At 35.7% G+C, this 18,168-nt stretch overlaps 2 protein-coding genes and 1 long non-coding RNA gene across 10 annotated transcripts; 1 reads left to right on the top strand and 2 right to left on the bottom strand.

Annotated features, from left to right (window-relative positions):
- On the top strand, window positions 1-8,307 carry LOC119985458. The gene is made up of 12 exons (XM_038829760.1): window positions 1-743; window positions 1,228-1,344; window positions 1,441-1,633; window positions 1,839-2,005; window positions 2,106-2,280; window positions 2,915-2,976; window positions 4,249-4,330; window positions 6,156-6,213; window positions 6,359-6,483; window positions 7,158-7,241; window positions 7,342-7,412; window positions 7,899-8,307. Exons 1-12 carry the CDS (start codon window positions 256-258, stop codon window positions 8,026-8,028), a joined length of 1,752 nt encoding a protein of 583 aa, XP_038685688.1. The 5' UTR covers window positions 1-255; the 3' UTR covers window positions 8,029-8,307.
- A 1,194-nt stretch (window positions 8,308-9,501) lies between these two features.
- On the bottom strand, window positions 9,502-10,545 carry LOC119995504 (UPF0496 protein 4-like). Its single transcript, XM_038842024.1, has one exon. It carries the CDS (start codon window positions 10,543-10,545, stop codon window positions 9,502-9,504), a length of 1,044 nt encoding a protein of 347 aa, XP_038697952.1.
- A 3,991-nt stretch (window positions 10,546-14,536) lies between these two features.
- On the bottom strand, window positions 14,537-17,836 carry LOC119985481. Of its 8 annotated transcripts, none has more exons than XR_005465105.1 (5): window positions 17,160-17,836; window positions 16,855-16,990; window positions 16,452-16,564; window positions 15,456-15,671; window positions 14,537-14,854 (listed from the first exon to the last, which is right to left on the bottom strand). It is a non-coding gene; the product is annotated as an uncharacterized LOC119985481 (long non-coding RNA). The 8 variants fall into 8 exon arrangements; XR_005465102.1 differs by having other exon boundaries at window positions 15,456-15,525; window positions 17,160-17,829; XR_005465106.1 differs by lacking the exon at window positions 14,537-14,854 and having other exon boundaries at window positions 15,329-15,525; window positions 17,160-17,247; window positions 17,496-17,830.
- Window positions 17,837-18,168: the final 332 nt, after the last annotated feature.

Below are 18,168 nucleotides of genomic sequence, written 5' to 3'. Positions count from 1 at the left end.
AATCGAACGGTGATGATCATAGGTTGTACGAACAGCACAAGATCACTGTATGTACCTAATCTTCAACTTTGAAACGGCAATGATGCAGCAGTTTTGCTCCCACTCCTGCTGCTGTTTCTTAGTGACTCCAGCTCCAGCACCAGCACCAGCACCCTGAAACTTCTCCCCTCAAGCAAACAAGAACCAACGTCGATCGAATCAATGATTTTCAAATGAAATTCCTTAAACCCTAACAAAGCATATTAGAAATGATAAATGGTTTTGATTATGATGCAGCCGCAGCAGACCACCTCTGCACTGGCGTCACACCCCAACCCTTCCCCCTCCACCACCATCACCTCCGCCACCACTACTCCCTCTCTTAGATCACCTACTCCCACCCAATCTCAGCTCCCGTCCCCTCTATCCCTTGCCCCACTGTCCGCTCACCGTCCGACTGATCATGCAATTGGGCCGGTGCCGCCGATCGCGGCCGAGCCAGCGCTGACGATGGCCTGCCCGTTGGCCAGGGTGCGCCTATCTGATATAATTCCCCACGATGGGGCTCCTGGCGGGGCCTATCTGAAGGTCGTGGAAGCTCTTTCAGGGTCGCTGATGAGGCACAATGCGGCGGTGATCGAGATGGGAACTGAGGATGCTGCGCTGATGAGGTGCGGTCTCGAGGCTGCTCGACTGTATTTCAGGAGTAGAGCTCAAGGAGTTGGAAAGGGAAGTCGGGGGGTTTACATGTATAGGGCAGGCAGGTATGGAAACTTTGCATAATAAAAGATTATTCTATATTTCGATTGTAGTAGGTTTCCGATTCTTTTGACTCCAGAAATTTGGTTTTTGTTTGTTTATAGAACTAGAGTACTGGCTGCTGCGAAGGTAGCACATTTTTTGTGTAAATCAGTAGTACTAGAACCAGCATCTTATAAATTTGAAATTTTGAGTTTTCATTTAATAAATGCCTGCCTGAAAAATCTTCCCTAGCCTGAATGCACGGATTCATGCTCCTGGGCGCATGAACTGCATTCATACAAGTGCCCCTATAATCTATATGATGTATTAACTAATTGTTATCATTGACCATTATCTTGTAGTGATTTTTCAATCCATCTTGTAATTTCTTATTTCATTGAATAAAATGATGATTCTCTTGTTCTTTTCATGCTTGGACTCTGGCCATCATTCTTCTTCTTTGTTAATTTAGATGGAATTTTGATATCCTAAGCTTGTCTGATGAAGGTCTTTGGAAGATTGGGACTCATCTCCCCCATGCATGGCTGAAATTTTTAGGTGCATGGGAAAGGCAGCTAGGGCTGCTCTGTGTGCAATAGCTAGGCATCTTCGTCTACGGAGCGAGTAAGAATGGTCGTGGTGAACTTTTGATACAAATTTCTCTGCTTTTGTTTTTCTTATTTCCAGAATATATCGCACTCATAAGATATAATTATGCAGTGTTTTTAACCATATGCTTGACGACACCCCTTTGCCTGCTAATGAGGTTTCCTCGTCAATACTTGTTGCTGCCTGCTCTGTTGTGTCATTGCAAAGTGGAAAAGGGGCCATTGGGGGAGGGAAGGCATCAGTTAATGGTGAAGTCGAAAAGGGCTTGTTGACGTTGATATCTTCAGACAGTCCTGGTCTGCAGGTGTTGTTATATAAACTTTATGTCTCATCAATAAAACGTTTACCGTTGGAGTAATTAGTTGAAGTATTGTGATGTGCTTGTCTTCATAATGCTTTCTTTTCTTTTTAAAGTTGGATCTTGGGCATAATTGACATTATCCATATGGTGTTCTTCAACTTTGTCCTAAAAGCATTTTCGAACTTTATATATTTATAAATGATTTTAGGTTTGTGATCCCAATGGTCGCTGGTACCTAGCAGATAGTGGGTGTGCACCAGGAGATCTATTACTCATTACAGGCAAGGCACTTAGCCATGCTACTGCTGGCCTTCGTCCCGCTGCTTCATGTAGAGCTGCTCCCGATTGCTCTTCAGGCACCAATAGCTGTGGGAGGTACTTCTAATTTGAGTTAAGCATGAGATTAGAGATGAATTTTTTTGGCTGTATCAAATAGATTTCATTTCAAATTATCTGCTGAACTTTGTTATTGCAGGACGTCACTTGCATTCAAGCTTATGCCACAGGGCAATGCTATCTTAGATTGTTCCCCAATTGCTGCCGCTGGTCATATCATTCCTCAGAGCTATGTACCTATATCTGTTAGCCAGTTTATGGATGACCTTTCTGCTGAGGAGGATATAACCTACAATCGATGTGATAATACTTATGTAAGTCATGTTTTTGAGAAACTCACGCACTGAAATTACAGTAGAAGGGTAAAACTAAATAAAGAAGCGCGATAAAAAGCTCTATCTGCTTTTTCTTTCTTTCTTTTTTTTTGGTTTCTTTTGCTTTTTTAGCTTTGAACTGGATCTATTCTGGCTTTTATCAAGGTTTTAACATCAGATTACTGCTAAAAAAGAAAATTTTAATTTTAAAAACGACTTTATTTTGTTCAGTAAAATATGCTTTTCTTCTCAAATAATAAAAATATTCCTTCAAAAAAATGTATGGTTTTGAGTTCTTCTCTTTTCTTCATTGGATATTTGAAGGAAGGTGAACCATTAAGCAACAGTATATTAAAATATGCTGTTAATCGTTGAACTATGATTTGTCAAGGTTTTGTTTATGAACATTCATTGTTTGATGCATTTTATGCTCGTTAAGAGAAAATTATGATTAGTTGCAGAAGTAGTGAATGTGTTATAGTTAAATCATATGGAGATCTTAAGGAGTGTAGTGTTTTTCTTCCAGAAGTTTCTCAATGTTGATTGTGACAATCATCTTGTTGCTAAATTCTAGGTTGCACTCTCACTTATTTTGACTAAATTTCTGTGATTGTATTGTGGGTTGCTTGTGCAGGTCTCTCGAGACAGTTTGAATAAGGAACCTTCATTAAGAAGTGTTCTCTCAGATCCCTTATCGTAAGTTATTATGAGTTTGCAATTTGTATTGCTTTTGCCATTTATGAAGCCAGACTGATGTTTTGTACTGTTTCAGTTACATTGTCTAGCCTTGTTTTGAAGGGTGATGCTAATCAGTAAAGATAGTAATTTTAATACGTCTCCATATTTGATGCACTTATTTCATTGAGATATATTCCTCTCAAAACCTTTATTCTGGCTGCAAAAAATGCAAAGAATTTAATATAATAGAAAATGAAATAGATGCATATATTACCTGTACCATCTTTTGATAATGTTATTTTGCTATCATTCTTAAGTTTTTTCCAGATCCCTTTCTGCTTACAAATTTATAATTGGAATGTGGACATGGAAACATTAGTTGAGAAGTGTGTGTGTATGTCGGCTTCTTCAGTTTCTCTTTTTTCAGTTTGCAAGTAAGAGGAAAACAAGGTTTCATTCTGTTGCCTTCTTAAATTATATACAAAATACAATATGCCCTTCTCAAAAAATGTAAAAATAGCAATAAGCGGTTATCTGATGAAAAAGATCTTAATTGTGGAAGTCAAGGTATAGTCGGTTAATGAATCTTTGGCATTGGCATGGTGACCAACTTGATATTGATGAGAGTTGTTGTGGAATGTCATTGTTCATTGGCCTTATAGATTGCAGTGGTCATGTAGCACCCTCCCGTGCCCTACTGTTTGTAAAAAAAAAATTCATCCTTGAAAAAAAGGGAAAACATTCACATTGTTTATGGTAGTGTTTTTTTTTTTTTTTTTTTTTTTTTGAAAATATCCTAGTTAACCCTTTGCTGATATGGAGTGAAATTTAGAAGCCATACAGATATTGCCTTTCTGTACCGATTTGAGATTATTCCTAGTTGCAAGCCTCGAAGAATAGCAACTCGTAGTTCCAGATACTTTAAATTCTATCTTAAGATTTATATATCGCTCTCAGTGGCTGAGTGCATTCAGTGGTGGAGCTGAAGCATAGTTTTGGGCCATGCAGACTAAAAAGTTTGTAGGAAAGATTAGAAGATGCATCATCCAATTTTGAAAACCTAACGTGAACTTTCTTTTGGAACTTCAAGATGCAAATGTAATCGTCTGTCTTTTCTGTTGACTATTTTTGTTACTTTAGTTTTGTCTTCCTTTAAAAATGGTATCTGTAGCCCGTGGATTGGTTTGACTTGTTCCTTTTACAAAAAAAAACACAATTCAACATCATAATTCCCGGGTTTATATTTAATTCTGAATAGATATATCTTTGGGTGATTTGTCAATGTTTCAGTGGTACATTCCTTGAAGATGCAATGGTCGTTTCATGTGGACATTCATTTGGTGGTCTCATGCTAAGAAGAGTCATTGATACGGTAAGGCAGAAACAATTTCATTTCCCACATCACTAAGTGTTATATTAGGGGCTTGGATGAAATTGCATGTCCAATGACACAAACCCACCCCCCCCTGGGGCCCCGCCTCCCCTTCTTGGAGTTGGGAGTGTTGTTTGTGCAGATTGTTGGATGTAAACCAGTATTCAATATATTACTGGAATGACATCTTGGCATTTCGTGCAGTTCCTACAAACTATGAGATACCATTCCGCCTATAGACATTTCTAATTACGTAGATGACAAATGTGATGCATGGAATAAAGTTGGGAAAAAAAATCGAAAACTTAGTCAAGAGAAGGTGAAATTGGTTAATGTTGATGGTGCAAGGTGGAGGACAATACATATCGAAGTTCACTGTTTGTTTTTCAACTTAATTTGTTAAGTTAGTCAGTTTAAACCAAAACTATAAAGAGATCATCCCAAACTATTTGGGTTGGCTATATGAGCCCATGTAAGAAATTGCTGAGAATCCCTTCAGTGAAGTTTCCTTCACCATTTGTTCCCTTACAAACTACGCGCTCAACTAATCTTATTGAGTGCATGTGTTTTCTGATCATTCCGTGTTTTTACCGGTCTCTCTTTGAGTCTTTTCTCTTTACTGCATATGATACTTGGAAAAATCAATATGCCTAACATAAGTGTCATTGAACCATAACCAACGTATACATTAACAAAAATTTATACCAATCCAGCAGCTATTTTGTCTAAAGAAAGATAAAGGTGGAATCTAACTTGAAAATTATCCTTAAGCACCCAAATAGTAGCCATTGCAACTTTGGAGTTTGGACCATGATTCTAAGTTTCTATTTATGTTAGAATTGACTCTTTTGTTTCCAGATTGGTCTGCTGTCAAATTTCTATATTATGGATTTGTTTCAGAGAGATGAATATATTTTCTTGTGAAAATGTATATTTTACCTCATGAAAGTCAAAATCGAAGGAAATAAACTTTTTTACGGTAAAAAAAGCAACTTAGTGCACAACTCTTGCCACTGCTGGTCTGCGGAGAGCAAACATGTACGTAGCATTACCCTCATATGACAGACAAATTTTTTTGGCTTAAACCCTTGACACGATGATCAAAGGGGATTTTGATCTTTATAATTATATGGACTTGGCAACGCAATGCCTATGCCGCCTATCAAAAGCATTTTGACATTGGTAGAATGTCCTGAATGAGTGGGCCTATATTTTCCTAGTAGACCCACATGAATTCTTTCACAGTTACTATGAAAATCACTTGTACACCCAGCTTTGACTGGTTCTACTTGTCAAATATCAAAAAGTGTGCACATGCTTCTAGTACCAATATCTCCTAATACATTATTAATTCCCTTGGGGTAGGCCTACTTCTTGTTAGTAGAAAAGCAAGATTGTTATTTTTATAGAAGACTTAAGCTTAGGCTGGATATCTCCCTACTTCATCCTGCACTTTTTAAAAACTTTCCTTCCGGCCACGGGCATAGGGCCTGGCTGGCATTCCCTATCTGCGGGAGCTTCATTGTTGTTGCTGCCTGAGCCAATTTATATTTAAATTTGAGAGATTACTTAGCTTTGACTTAGCTAGAGCTAGTCGCAGACATCTGGTTTTCAAGTATAACTAATAAAGAAGTGAATGCTGCCGCTTTCCCATGCCCACACTCCCACCTCCCCTACATATCCCAATTGAGTTATGATATTTACTAAATGATAAAATGATAATGAAGATTGACATTACAGAAATGTTAAATATTCTCTTACAATTTACGTGCTATGTTTTTTTGACAACAAATTGAACAATATATAATTGTTGTTTGCATCACAGTCTAGGTGTACCCTTTGCAGTGCAGAAATTCAGACTGGGTTATTGATCCCTAATCTTGGTACATTCTTCTTCACTTTTTAATCTACTTGTATTCATGAAATTTTCACTCTCTCTGACTATCGTAATTAACTTTTTCTATCCTTATGATATCAATCCATTTATTTTCTGAGACTTAAGCTCTTACAAACAACTTTTGCTTGCAGCTCTTAGAGCAGCAGCTGCAGCTGTAAAGCATGAAGACGATCGAAGGCTATTCCACAATGCTACTCTTCGTAAGCGTCGCAAAGAAATGGGCGACCAAACAGATTCGATTAGAAGAACGAGCGGGGTAGGGGATTCTATTTTCCTTATTTGTTCTTTCAATATTTTTCTGTTGCACAACTGTCTCAAGAGATAATACTATCAAAGCTGTATGATAAGACTTGCTGAGGAAGTAAAATGAGGTAGCATGTGTGGCAACCTTCAAATGATAAAAGAAATTGTAGATGTAACAAATTTAGCTATAAATCAATTAGAGACTGCAAACCATTTATTCAAATTTGTATGAAAATCCTAAATGAGGACTGCTTCATCTGAAATGTAGACGTTTGTCTTTGTTTTCAGATGCTCAATAGCTTTTCTTCTTCAAAAAATTTCTGCTTAATGCTGCTAAAGATAAAAATCCACCTTGAAAAAGGCTTTCCTCAAGTTTATTGTAGAGTTAATACAATCTTTTATAACATCCATGTTGTAAAATCTGTTTTTTTTTTTTGATACATAGTTCCTAATGCCAATGCAGTTGCTGTATATCGTTTTAACTTACTGTGCTAATCGACTAAGTTAATTATTGGCCCAAAGTATGAGAAGACGAGAATTTAGCAGAAACTTCACAAAAAATATTTTATTTCAGAACATTCTATTATATAGAACCAATTGTTGGATTCAAATTACAACTTCTACATTGTTTCAAGTAAATACACGGTTGCAGCAACATTCATCCCTTGGCTGCTTTTGTGTCTTCAGGAAAATGGGGATCATGCTCCTGATGATGGGTTGCAGAGAGGGGTGCAGTATCCTTTTTCTGTAAATGAGAAGGTGTTAATTAAGGTGAGAATTTTCTAAGTTTCTTTTCCTCTAATAGTTTTGATTGTTTATTACTGCTACAACTTGATTAGTTATGAGTATCTGATGTAACTGAACTGCTCAGGGAAATAGGAGGACGCCAGAAAAATTTGTTGGTAAGGAAGCAATCATCACATCCCAATGCCTCAATGGCTGGTAAGTTGGCAGATCTACTTTCTTTCATGTCATCTATAAAACAGCATACCTTTTGATAACATTTCTATGATAAGGTTTGGATTTCATTAAATGAGTGCCTAACCTCAAGGGCAAACCTTGACCTAATGGCAGAGTTTGCTTCGCTGCAATCTAGGGATCATACGTTTAGATTGCATACATCTGCCATTCCCTGAGCTGCCTCCATTGTGAGAGCCTTGTGTACGAAGATTGCTTGCCTGCCTATTTCAATTGGTTAAAAGCAATATAGATGGGAAAGTCATGAGTTTTATGAACCTTGTTATTTGACCATCTTCCTCTATTGTAAATGGGCAACACTGCCCTTGTGCCCTTTAATCTCACATTCTTCTTTCTTTTGCAAATAATATAAATTAATAACGATAACAAGAAGGTACATAAGGAGGAGAAAAGAATTAGGCCTTTAGTTTTATGCAGAATATGAGCCAATATACCCTTTCTTTCTTGCAGGTATTTACTTAAGATTGTGGGCAGTGGTGAGAATGTTCGTTTGCAATATCGTTCCCTTAGCAAGATATCAAACTCTCAGACGACTGAACACAGATGTTCGACACAAACACTTCAGAATAGCAACTCATAAATTCCGATTTCTCTTTAACAGTTATCAAATCCACAGAGCATAAGCAGAGATGTACCACTAGGACCTTGTCTTGTTAGCTACGACAAGGAATATCATATGAGTTTCAAGTAACAAAGCTGTTTAATCTGTTATATTGTAGTTGTAGGTGATTGAGCCCTAGAGTTGTTGTTGTAAAGTAAGAAGGAAATGAATTTTGAGGACAATAGGCCCCTGTTTTGCTGTATGATGAGGGCACGTAACTGCTGTGACCAGTGTTGTCAATCCAGATATTTTCGTCTCCCCTGGACTTTTTTCAGATATTAGGGAAGTGAAACGTATGTTTTTTGAATTGAGAACAGAAAGCTAACGTTGGAAATGTCAAAAGAAAAGCTAGACATCCACCCTGTCTCTGGATTTAGTTGTACGAAACATAAGTGTCTTAAATGCTCCTCATCTTCTATAAAGAACTTCCTTACTAGAAATTAGTCTGGACAATCTACCCAACTTTTTTTTAATAGGGCAGCAACCTAATTAACTTATCTTTATCAACTAAGTTTGGGGGTACGGAAGTGAAGACAAAAGAAGTAATCCTCTTGGTCTTGGGGAAGAGCCCCATCCCCTTGGTGAAAAAAGTTCTTGGATTGAAAAAAACTTTTCAAAGCTTGAATTGCTACTTGAATTATACTCATGAATTGCGAGTGAGAAGTGTCTAAACCTCAAGGCCCAGATAGGACTGAGAGGTTAGTTGCCTTCATTTACCCTTTCACAATAAGAACTCGTATAAGAAAGTGATTTGGTTAGGCTACACATCACTACATTTATTTATGCCAAATCCTCATGTGAATTGGCATACCAAAAAGTGCCATTAATGCTCTTTAAGTTGCTTGCCTCTAAACTCTAAAGTACTTCCGCCACATGAACACATGAGTATAGAGCTTAAGGACCACGTCTGTTGCAGCTCCCCCCCTTGTTTATGGATCCCATGTTTGAAACGGTCTATTATCCTGTACAAGATGTCCATTTTGTTGGAGTACTCCTTATAAATTGTGGAGACTTGATGATGTTGGTAAGGGGTCTTATATATAAAGTCACGATGATGGAACCCCGAACTCCATCCTAGGTAAGGTCTTGATTTCCTCATACATACGCTCAGGAGGCTGGATCTGCTTTGGATATAGGTAAGCCCCATGGGGGGTCTTATTGTACATACTTACCTTAAATCAATAAAAAAAACCTAAATCAACCAAAAAAACTAAATCAATCAAAAAGACAAAGCAATTATACTTGTTAAGAACATTATGAAATATGTAAAGACTAACATGCCTCAGATTATGCATTCACTAAATTTTTTGAAGAAGGAACTTGCTTTGTATTGGATCTGCTTCATAGTTCATACAAGTACATCATGTCACACTTAAGTTAGTGATCAATTGATTCTCTTTTATCAGTGTGAAACAATTACAAGGCAAGGTCATCACTTTTAGGCATTCAGCATCATTTCTTCTCAATGTCCACTCTCCATTTCCCCAACATGCCGTTTCTATGACTCAAAACCGTATTGAACAACCCATTGACGCCGTTACTTAGACCGTCTAATCCTTCTATTAATACCTCCGTCACCCTTTCCAATTTTTTAACGACCCCGTCAAAGCTCTCTTCTTTGTTCTTATTTTCCACGCTTTCTCCTCCAGTAACGTCGTCAATGACGTCAGATAACTCTTTTAATTGCCTCTCCACGTCATCAAGCTCGCTAAAATGCGCTTTCTTTTCGTTCTTATCAGCGAACCGCCGGCTCAACTCCGTGGAAATCGCTGCCTCGAGACCGTTGACGGAATCAGCCCAACTAAAATCGGACGGTGCGCGGACGGAGATAAGTTCAGTTGATCTGTGCAGCGCCGCAACGACAGCTCCGGCAACAAAAACAGTAACTAATCCGACTGCATAGATCGTGCGACGGACAAGCCTATTAGCGCTAGAGATCTTTCCACGTGGCGGACGCTCAAGCCGCAGAGCCAACTCCTTCACCAAATCCTTGATGCCGTCGCTCCCGATCCCAAATCTACGCTTCTTAACCTCCGGGTAACCAACGCCGTTCACCGATCCGGAAAGCAAGTCCCTGGCTCGTCGCAGCTTCTCCAGATTACGACCGGACTCGGATGTGGTCAACAGGTGAATCGCAAAACCAATCGAGAGACGACGGTGGCGTATCCGTTCGATCTCAGACGAAATAAAATTGCATAGATCTAAAACTTTGGCAGAATCTTCCAGATACAGAGCCAACGATTCGTCGAAAGAAGCGACTTCAAGGCGTGACACAAGCGTTTTCGCTTCCGAATGTACAAAGGAGAGGAAATCAACGGCTTTGGAGAGCCAGGACAAGCTGATAGCCGGCGGATCGAGAGTCTTGAGGCGACGGAGAAGAGATTCGTCGAAGGATCGAGAAATGAAATCAAATCCGCCGTCGGCCCCAGTTTTGGCTTTGGTCTTCTTGAATAGAGAGAAGGAAGAAGGAAAGTTGGAGATCTCAGTAAGGTACATGGTGGCCGGAGAAATGGAAACTTTCCTAGAGAACGGAGATTCTCCGGGAAAACAAGAGTCAAGGGCGACAGCAGCTTTATTTATAAGGAAATCACAAGTGTGCGTGTAGCTACTGCGAAAGATCACTTTTTTGCTCTTTTTGGACGCGCTTCGTAGAAGAAAGACTCTGTTTACATTATCAATTTACGACATTGTCCGCGAAACTTCTTGTGTAGTTGAGGATGAAGAAAGGGGTATAATAGGAAAATTACATGAAAAAGCGTAGTTTGGGGAGGACAAAGTCCGTATCTGTTGTTGAACCGGACACGCTATTTCGGTGAGAATACGTACCAAAGACGTATCATGTGGTTGGTTACTTTTGTCATTTCAATTGTCTTTGATGGGGAAGGTTCTGGTGTGTCCCGGGAACACGATTCTGGGGTTCCTTCCTGGTCCCGGGATACAAATCATGAAAGGTGCGTGAGAAACTGTCAAAAAGATTTATTGGTTGAGAATCTTATTTAAAGTGTATTTAAAGTGTTTCATCATGGCCAATTCAGATTCTCCGTTTTTTTTTTCCTGTAATTTTTCGCAATTCTTGATTATATGTGGACTTTGTAACACCGGTCGATGGTAAATTACAAGAAATTAAATGGAAAACAACTATGAAGAATGAAAAAAAATTAGAATTTTTGGCCTAGAGGTTAGGAGTTAGTACTAGCATATTCTTTATAATTTAAGTTTGGGCGAGGTTCCGGTTTGAGTTAACTCTCATGTTAATTATAATTAATAAAATGATTCGTAAAAAAAAATCGCAAATGATGCTAATTTTTTCCTCTTCAAGGTTGTAAAAACTACCACATCGATAGATATTGGACTAATAGTTCAACATATAAGGATGGTCCACTCCCTTAACTTACAACAATCGGTTTTTTAAGTAAAGCTTGGAGGCTGATTGGGTAGGGCTTACCTAGCCTAACTGAGGGGAGACAAATCTGTGAGGGCCTTCTAAATCCAAAACGGACAAATCGTTGTGTTTAGGTGTGAGCCCAATTTATAACAAAGATTCTGTTTACAATTACAAGCATTCTTCAAGTGTCAACATAACTTATCTGAACGGTTTTTTGAGTCTACAATTACAAGCAGAGAATGTATTCTTCAAGTGTCAACATAACTTAAACAAGCAGAGAATGTATTCTTCAAGTGTCAACATAACTTATCTGATCGGTTTTTTGAGTATACAATTACAAGCAGAGAATGTATTCTTCAAGTGTCAACATAACTTATCTGATCGGTTTTTTAAGTATGGATGTGGATGATTTTAAGCCACCGAAGATTACCGATTCGATTTTGCATTACCCCTTTTTTTGGTGGGTCTTAAAAGGAGCGAATCCGAATTGAGGATGGCTAATGGAAGCCAAAGATTCAATAGATCAAATAAATGCACATAACTCACTAGGGTTTTCAAGAAATTAATCTCAATTTCCTTATTTCTTCACTTCATGATCTATAATAACTAGTCGGAATCCCGCGCGATGCGCGGCTTTATGTTTTTTTGTTTGATTGATATTTTTTAGATGTTGTATTTTATTAAAAAAATTTGCATTGCTAATCTAAATTGATGTGGTATTTTTTATTGTAATACATATGTTTTTGGATAATAAATTAATTTTTAAACCACATGATATTTAGAATTTTAAATGCATTTATTTTAATGATTAAGCAACTTTTTTTTAGTTTATACAACTTTAGTGCTAAGTTGCACCTTGTACATTTTTTATTTTAGCTCTATATTACGTACATTTTGATTTTAGCTCCATATTTCCTTAAATGTATTTTTTCTGAACCATTACAATGTCGACTTCCTTGTTCAATACATAGTAAATCACCAGGATTTTTTTGCGATTTGTTATCGTCAGCATTTCTGTTAATGCGCTTCTACATTCTTTTATTGTCTTCGTTCCTTTTTCTTTGTGTTTTTTTATTTTTTTAATCACATTTCATTGTCATTTTTTCCCTTTTAGTTGACCAAAAGTTATGACCCTTCATTATATCTCTCTTGGATAAGGAGGCCAATATTGATTCCATTTTACATAAAAGTTAAGTGTTAATAGTGTTTATACCAAAACTATTAATCTATTTTTTTAAAATGAGATTATAAATATATACCTTTTAAAATTTTATAATACGCATATTTATATTTAGATATCACAATAATTATATAAATTATCATTAGTTAAATATGTCATTAGATTGGATGAAAAAAAATATTTTTTATATGATATGTCATGTATTATATATTTCACCTATGTAATATTGGTAAATGTGCTTAAATTATTATTAAATTATTTAATTGTTGTCTTATCAAATTCCATAACCATTGATTAAATATAATAAATGAAATATATTTTTATTTAGCAAACATTCATTACTATTTAAATTTCATAACTGTTGTGTAAATATAGTAATTGTTACAATTGTTACTTTTTATTTTGTTATTAATTTCTTAGATGTTTTGAATTATTTGCTTTCAAAGTCTCTTAAGGCTTGTAAAAGGAATAGAGAAATTTTAGGAGTTCACGTGGACTCCTAACAAAATGTGAAGAGTCCAGGTATCAAATAGAGAGAACACCTATTTAGAGCTTCCTCTTTAGATACATAGTAGGGATCCCGCGCAATGCGATGGTCTTTTTTTTTCCAGTTTTATTTGTTAGATTTTTACATGTTAGATTTTTTCAATTTATTTGCTCAAGTTTTACTTGCTATGATATGGAAAAAAGTAACTATTTGAGTGTCGATTTGTTATTTATGAGGAATGATATCATACTAATCCAAATCTATTTGTAATCTATTAATTTTCATAATTAGAAAGAATTTGCATTGTTATTTTTTTTATTGAAATACATATGGTTTTGAATAATAAATTAATTTGTAAAACATGTTATTTAAATTTTTTAATGCATTTCTTTTAGTCAAGACACATTTTTCCTTGGTTTATATAACTCCACCTCTATATTACATTTTATACATGTTTATTTTAGCTCCATATTTCCTCGAATGTATTTCTCTGAACCATTCCAATGCCAACTTTCTACCTTAAACAAAAACAATTAATGAAAGCATGAATAACATGATAATTAAGAGCCTACCTATGTCTACGTGTGTCGTATATGAATACTGAATATAAGGTTTGAAGTGACGATTCCTTTAACATTAAGGAGACATTTTATCGTTGAGTTATAGTAACATACTATAACTTTAACCATATAATGGAATGGTTCTTACCATTTGTTTACTACCAATTTATAGTTTTGTTGGACAACGAAAATGACGTAATATTAATCGTCATTACCGACTTGATTGTAATGAGCAGCCATTGCTTAGAACCTATGAATGACAATTTCATTTCAAACCCATTCGCTCAACATTACAAAATATTACTTTCATATAAAGTGCACAAATGAATAGAATGAAGGAAACATAGAATGGTATGTCAACTTATAGAATCGGACTTTTCAAAGGACAGACAGATATTTGATATAGAAATGATGATGTTTAATTGTTTATTATCCATTTTTTTGTATTTTTCATTTATACTTCAATTGCAACCACCCAATTCTCAATTCAGAGTATCATGGTTCTCCCATCAATTCCATGATGCTTTGACGAATGAGTATTGCACGTAATTTCATTGCCGGTGTATAATGCAAATATTATATTGATTTAGGTATAAGAAGGCATTTAGGGAATGTTTTCCCACAAATCTGATAATGATACATTAGTTGCCACAAATGACTGTAGACGAATCAGAAATCATGTCAACTCAAAACCATGAAATTAGAGATTATTCTATCCCAAATCAATCAGTCACAAAAAAATTAACATGCACCACGGCATGATATAAATTAGACCTTACTTTAACCATGTACCTATAATAGGGAATTTAACAAATACGAAAAGTGTTAAGACGAAAATATATAGAAGTTAAAGCAGTGTAGGAGAGTCATCAGTATTTGAATTCAAAAACAATGAGCAGCCACTTTTGACATTAAGAAACTTAGGAGAAGTCAGATCTGAGTACTCCTTTGCAAAAACAAATATTGTCCACAGAAACACATGCTTGAACAACAACAACAATAGCATGTCACATATATTTTAGTGCTATATTTCTCAGATCGTACAACATAAAATATGGTACGATAAAATATAATAAGAATAATTCAACCAAATTACCAAATCTTCGTAAAAAGTAGCTTGCTTTGGAAGTAAAGGTCGGTTAACATCCTCTCCTTTACTGGCATATTGTTCTCCAATATTCTCGAAAATCAAGCTAAAACATTGTATATTGAAGAGTTAAACCCCTATCGCCTCTCCCAACAAAGTTCCCCCATAATAAATAAAAGAAATTAGAAGATGAAACTGGAATCCAAAATGAAGCCTAAATCTAAGTCATACGTATTGATTGCCATTTTCGTTGACCTTTAGGTTTCAAAGAAATTTCACTTGGAAAGCCCACAAAATATATAATTTAGGTCTCAAATGAAACTGTAAAAAGCTTGGAAATGTATTGTATTAAATAATTAGTCGTTTATGTACAAAAAAAAAAAACAAAATTATAATTTTTGATACATCCTAGCATCTCTGAAGTTGGACTTCTCAGTTCTAACACCTGCTTCAATGCCAGTAAGCTTATTTTTTCTAATCCAAAAACATGTATAATTTGATTCCAAACATTAAAAACATGCTACATAAAACAATTCAAGAAAAAGTTTATCATTGGCCAATATTATCAATATTCCAGCGGGAGGAAAGTGCATGTGACCAACCATTCATATAAAATCATTTAAGAAATTACAAATGGCAAACAATGGAGTGAATAAAAATGGTAACAATGTAACATATAGAATGTAAGAGCCCACAAACTTGCTTACAGTGTTGCTACTTTCTCAAGAACAGAGCGAAAACCAAAAGATTGCCACACCTCATGCACCTCTGTCCCACCTGAGATAATGAGAACTAAATTCAACCCATAACTTCAGCAAAATGTTAAAACAGAGATATCTTGGACAGGTAGCCCCCGGCAAACATTGCATCCTAAGGTCGGAAATTAAGCAACAACTTCAGGCCTATCTTGAACAATCCAAAGCCTGTAATGAAATGATCTCATAATATAAATAGCTCTTGGGTTTAAATGGTGTTGAGGACACAGAAATTAAGAATAAATTAAAAAATCAAAAGCAATGGACTTTCAACATAAACAAACATGGCAAGTTCAAATTGCTTTACAATTATATAAGCCCATGGAATAACATTTTTTTTTTGGTAGAGATTAAATTTTGGCAGGGAGATAAATTAGCAAGACAAATATGCATGATTTATAATAAAAATCCTAAAACATCAGCTACTGAAGCACTTACAGAAAATCTCTTAGTTTACCAGTTTTTTCCACCTTAACATTAGGGACAGACTTATTCATCTCCAATAGTGCAGAAAGGGTCGAGTCATTAATTTTCAAGGGACTAAGTAAGATTGCACAGAGAAAAAAAAGCATCCCGCCATGATTGGCTTATTTCTAGAGGATATGCATATGAAAGTAGGTTGGAAAATCAAACATATGAAGTTGTAGGAATCATCCACACACCAGTGAAAATATTATTGACCTTGCACCCTTATTTTACAAAACCATATTAAAATTCAAATTCATAAGAGCTTAATATAACATATTCCTCGTAAATTTCCTATTGCAGGCACTCCAATAATCCAAGGCATAATACAATTTTTTTTTTTCAAAAAGAAACCAACTTTGCTCCCAGGAATCCAACTTTCAAGCTATATAAAATCCATCCATAAACAAACTAATAGTTAGATCCCTTGTCATCAAAGCAGCAAAAAAAAAAGAGACCACATTTATGTTGGAGAAAAGGTACCTGTAAATGGTCAAATATTCATGTTGAAATACACGTGCAGGAAGGTCCGAAAAATTCATCGTAAATGTTGCCCCATTAACGTTATGTGCATCAATCTTAACCGTTTCTAGTCTCTGCAAGTAAAACATGAGTTAAATTCTAGATTGGTGCAAAGATCAAATTGCAACAATCAAGACAAAAACCCAAATACAAAAATAAGATAATAAAAGAATTCATCTTCTACTGCATTTGCTATGTTCAATCATTAATTGGCTGTCAATAGTGGTTATAAATTACTGGCACCACAGAAAGATGGAGTTGAGAACAACCATTTAACTAACACTAATGAAGCCAATAAACAGAAAATATTTCCCACCTTCGGAATGGTAAACTTTATTAGTAAGGGCGCCAAGGGGGTGCTTACCTATTACAAATCTTCTACTGGACACCAAGTCAATTACATCCAGAAGATACCCCCATTTATATCAACAGGGCCTATACCACTTCATATAGTAAAAGTTCTTCTATCACCAAACCTTCATTTTCCACTGCTGCAAAACCTAGACAGGAGAAGTATTAGGTCACTGGTTAACACAAATATAAGTCCACAAAGCAAGATAAAGCTCATGTTGCACCATTAATTTATCAAGCAGGAGAACAATATAGTGTAAATGGAAAGTAATGAATGACCCATCATTAATTGGCTATTTGGGTAGATTGATTTTGTACCTGAATTTCAATTAGGATAATAGAGTATGAGTAGGCTAAAATAGTGTTTCCAAGTGCATGGAAGCTCCTCCACATCCTGATGAATCTTCTGGAACATTATAGAAAAGGACCCAAAAAAAAAGAGTCAAAACCCATAAATAGGAAATGTCAAATCAGAAATAGATGAACATTGAGAGAGAAAAGGCACAAAGACCATAAACTGTAACAAACCTCAGACAGTAATCTCATAGATGGAATTTAAGCAAATAATTCATCTCAAATAGAGAAGTAAGCACTAATTCATCTGGTCAAACATCCTGTATTGTGACAACCAAAAAAACTTTCGATTAAAAGTACCTTGAGGATTAGATAAAGAAAATCATCAACCGATAGTTTACCCCTATTTGATCCATTACCCTGGTATTTTGTGCCTGTAACAAAGTTGCAAATATGAATATTAGATCAACTATGTCATCTTGTGGTATGTTGGAGCTAAAAATTGGTTCCATGTGCTAATCATGGAAGATCCCCAACCTGGCAGGACTTAATAGCTTCTAAGCAGAGAATTTGTTACATGCCAGTTTGCGAGATAGCGTGTACAATTTCAAGAAATATGAACAAACACAAAAAAACTTAAAGAGTCAAGGTGAATAAGAAACTATCTAACCATCAGAAACTTTCTCTGAGATTTGAGAAGAAAATCAAAAGCATATAGTGGTATACCACTTGTTGAGAGCCTTTGCTTTATATATAGGTATAGATATATAACAATTTAGAAGAAGACTCAATTGTCACCTCAAATAAATAAATTAATTAAATCAAAGTAAATTATTAATAGTTGGCTAAGTAAAATTTTTAATCTAATTGAGAATATTTTCATTACATTAACTCATACCCAAATGTGATTATGAACAATCTAATCGTACTAATTATCGAACAAACAAGAGAAGATGGATGAATGGTTTACTTTTTCAAGAGTTTGACAAGAGAAAGAATTGTAGAAATGTTCTCCTAATAGTTGACAATTGCC

The sequence above is a fragment of the Tripterygium wilfordii genome, chromosome 3 (assembly GCF_013401445.1).
Source record: "Tripterygium wilfordii isolate XIE 37 chromosome 3, ASM1340144v1, whole genome shotgun sequence".
NCBI lineage: Eukaryota > Viridiplantae > Streptophyta > Magnoliopsida > Celastrales > Celastraceae > Tripterygium > Tripterygium wilfordii.
The sequence above is the reverse complement of the archived record's forward strand: the minus strand, read 5'-3'. Positions and strand labels throughout refer to the sequence as shown.